General features: G+C 38.6%; 1 protein-coding gene across 2 annotated transcripts; it reads left to right on the top strand.

The window, feature by feature from the left end:
- The first annotated feature begins 508 nt into the window (after nucleotides 1-508).
- On the top strand, nucleotides 509-1893 carry LOC107387604 (cartilage intermediate layer protein 2-like). 2 transcript variants are annotated; one of them, XM_054749088.2, is made up of 6 exons: nucleotides 509-630; nucleotides 766-808; nucleotides 925-958; nucleotides 1048-1059; nucleotides 1145-1337; nucleotides 1583-1893. In XM_054749088.2, exons 2-6 carry the CDS (start codon nucleotides 797-799, stop codon nucleotides 1707-1709), a joined length of 378 nt encoding a protein of 125 aa, XP_054605063.1. In that variant the 5' UTR covers nucleotides 509-630; nucleotides 766-796; the 3' UTR covers nucleotides 1710-1893. The 2 variants fall into 2 exon arrangements, with proteins under 2 accessions (XP_054605063.1, XP_054605064.1); XM_054749089.2 differs by lacking the exon at nucleotides 1048-1059 and having other exon boundaries at nucleotides 510-630.
- The last annotated feature ends 1880 nt before the right edge of the window (nucleotides 1894-3773 follow it).

Below are 3773 nucleotides of genomic sequence, written 5' to 3'. Positions count from 1 at the left end.
AGATTATACACCCTTTTGTTGTTTAACATGTGAAAGACTCAGCAGCTGACCTCTTGTTTTTTCGTGTTACACCCTGAAGCACAAACTAGAATTTTTCATGATAGTAACGATAAAACTTGTTTTGTTGCATTTTCACAGATAAAATGCAAAATGACCAGAAACACAGGACAGCATCACACAATCCTGGACCTCAAAAACTTTGTCAACACAAAATTCCTGGTCCACCATTGTTCTGTTTATCTACATATTGTTGAAGAAGCAAAGAAAAAGGCATACAAAACAGAAATGTATTTGCAAAAAGGGAATGTTTGGGAAACCTTTCCAGGACTTAAGTTTTGACACATATGCATCTATGAACTTGTGAGTTTGATAAAATGATCTCACTGATGTTAACAAAAGCCCAGCAAGCTTGCTGAGACAGCCACTAAGGTCTGACCAGTGCTTCTCTAAAAGCCTGCTCTGAACTGGTCTTCTCACATTTTTATCTGTGAAAATGCAGCAAAACACTCTGAGAACCTCCATTAGAGTCCAGCTTTTTGTGTGAAAGAATGTGCGACTCAAGGAGTGATGCACCACCATTAAAAGGGTGAGGTAGACACAGCTAGCGAGTGCAACGGAGAGGTCCTCCTGGTAAGAAAACAAAACTCTAAACCATTTTTCTTCCAAAGAAAAGGAGAATTGAATCAGTTTTAATAGAACTCACATTGAAAGATGTAGTAATTGTGGAGGGAAAGTCTTTCAGGGTTTCACTGCTTTGTTTTGCAGTCGTGAGAACGGACATCTGACTTCTGCAATCATGATCAAACTGGTGAAAATTCTCATTTATTTTCTTTGGTCAAACGAAAAAATTCTAGAAAATTCAGAAGTTTACACATCTCAACCTGATCATTTGAACCGTTTTAACAACTAAACTTTGGTTTACAGATGAGTCTTATTGTTGTTGCATTTTTGCTGCTTGGTGAGTTCATTTTCAGACAATTTTCAGTTTTAAAAGTGTTTCCCACCACACAAAACCACTAACTGGTGTTAATCTGCTCCTAATTTCAGCTGTGAAACCAAGTAAAGGACATTTATACATTTACTTACATTTTGTAACGATGTGTAGTGTCGTCCCTGTGTTGACATGTCTTTGTGTCTCTAACAGTTCCAGTACAGCCTTTATTCTGCTGGACCAGTTGGTATGATCGGAGTGATCCCACTGGTATGGGGGACTGGGAAGATCTTCCTGACCTGAGGAGGGAAAATCCAGGAGAAATTTGTCCCAGACCTTATGCTATTCAGGCTGTCACTGTTGATGGGAACATCCCAGCCACAAGCACGGGGCAGCAATTCTATGCGTAAGTCACCTTTAAACATTAATCTAAATAAATGTTCTTGAACAGAAGCGAATGCAGAAGATAGGTGTAGGAGACTATCCTCATGTTCGGCCAGCAAGAAAAACTCAGAGTAACAGATTCTAATCAGAAATAATAAATAATGTTTTTCCAGTGACCCACACCTTTAAACAAGATATATTTTTTAAACATTCAGTGCATCATAATAAAACTTGCTTTCATTTTCTTGCTCTAACTTATCTTTTCAGCTACAACACCAAAGTGGGCTTCATTTGTCGCAATGAGGATCAGAATCCCGGTCCGTGCTTGGACTACAAGGTTCGCTTCAGATGTCCGTGCTTTTCTCCACCTGAATGTAAGCCCAAGTGCCCGTAACCCGAGAGAGAAAAATAATGATGTGATCCTTGCAGATTTTTAAAGATCGGTTATTTTTTCAGACTGAAACAAGTTTTTGTCGCTTGTTACTGGGGCCTTTTATACTGATTATGCTGAAGGTGGTCTCTTCGGTCAACTTTGGAGAAATTAATTACAAATAATAAAAATTGTCAGTGAAAGCTAACAGTTTTGGTCTTTTTTCCTGTGTAAGCCATCTATAATAATAATAATAATAATAATAATAATGCACTGAACTTATATAGCGCTTTTCAAGACATCCAAAGACACTTTCACACACTCTCATATTCACACACTGCTAGTGATGGCCACAGCCGCCCTGGGGAGGTCTGACAGAGGCGAGGCTGCCATTTGGCGACGTCGGCCCCTCTGACCACCACTAACACAGGCAAGTTGGGTGAAGTGTCTTGCCCAAGGACACAACAGCAGGATACCCCTGGCGGGAGCTGGAGCCGATCATGAGGCAACCCGCTCTACCACCTGAGCTACTGCTGCCCCAGGCATGCCACCAAAATGCGGCACAGTAACAAATTAAAACTGATCAAATCAACAACGGCAAGACATCTATTGATGTATCATTTAATGAAATAAATGCAGACACAGACGAATGAATCAAAACGCTGTTACAATACAGGGAGTCTGACTCAAGGGCTCTAGATGTGGATTTTAATGTTTTCAAGGAAATGAACTCAGTTTATTTAGTCTTCTTGCAACCTGTTTCACGAAGAAGGAGCAGAGTGAAGGAAAACCCTTTTCCCAGTTCCGTGAGGGCAACAGGAACACAGAGCAACAACTCAATCATTTGCATAAAACTGTAAAACACTTCTCCATGAGTTTACACCACAGATGGAGCTTTTAGCTCAGGGGTGTGAAGTGTCAAAAGGGACACGGTCATGAAAACATTAAAGCAGACAATAAACAACTCAGATTCATGCTGAAGAGTTCCACATAAAAAGGTCAGTATTGTTTTATATTTAAGCAGAACTTCACTTTCCTTTCCATCTGCTGAGATCCACGTGGCAAGTCAGATTCAAAAACCAGAGGATTCAGAGTCTTTAAAGGGAACTTTATTAAAGTTACTTTCAGCCTGAGAGGAACTCTCATATGAACTTGATCTGCAGAACACAAAATAAGCAAGAATGAGAAAATATAAGGAGACAAAGATTACAATTTATTTTTCTATTTTTCAGTTCAATTCAGTTTATTTAAATAGCGCCAAATCAGGACAAGGGTCGTCTCAAGGCACTTCACACAGTAAACATTCGTATACAGGTAAGTTCATTAAGCCAATCAGAAAAACGTTTCCTATATAAGGAACCCAGCAAATTGCATAAAGTCACTGACTAGTGTCAGTGACTTTATGCAATCCTCATACTAAGCAAGCATGCAGTGACAGTGGAGAGGAAAACTCCCTTTTAACAGGAAGAAACCTCCAGAGAATCCTGGCTCAGTATAAGCAGCCATCCTCCACGACTCACTGGGGATCGAAAAGACAGAGCGCATACACGAACACACACACACACACAACATATATACCAAGTAATGTTTCTATGGGTATATTGTGATTTCTTAGTAAATATTCTATTTGGTGAGAGATAAACATTATTGTATTTATCCTAGTGAATCTATAATTAAACGGGTAAACTAGTAGTAGCACATTCAATGTCAAAGAAGGTAAAATGTTATTATCAGGAGAGGGAGAATGTTTAAGCGGTTAGCAACAGTTGTAGCAATTAATGCATTTTAATTATGACCAATAAGATGTGATATTCCATACAAATATGAAGTATAAACCTGACTGATCTTTAAAATTTTAATCAGAAGATTCTAGGGTTCTTTGTTTATTCAGGGACCATAAACACACTTCATATTAATTCAGACAGAGTCAGTATATAGTTTATAAAATGAATTTGATTATTTTTTCTAAACTAATGATACATGACAAGATATGAATAATGGTTGTGGTATGCTAGATGTGAGGTGTTGTGATGAAGCTAGATGTTGTAGCAACCGTTCTTTGGATCTGAGAGAAATTGTGAAATCTGG

Source organism: Nothobranchius furzeri, chromosome 16, assembly GCF_043380555.1.
Source record: "Nothobranchius furzeri strain GRZ-AD chromosome 16, NfurGRZ-RIMD1, whole genome shotgun sequence".
In the NCBI taxonomy this organism is placed as follows: Eukaryota; Metazoa; Chordata; class Actinopteri; order Cyprinodontiformes; family Nothobranchiidae; genus Nothobranchius; species Nothobranchius furzeri.
The sequence above is the reverse complement of the archived record's forward strand: the minus strand, read 5'-3'. Positions and strand labels throughout refer to the sequence as shown.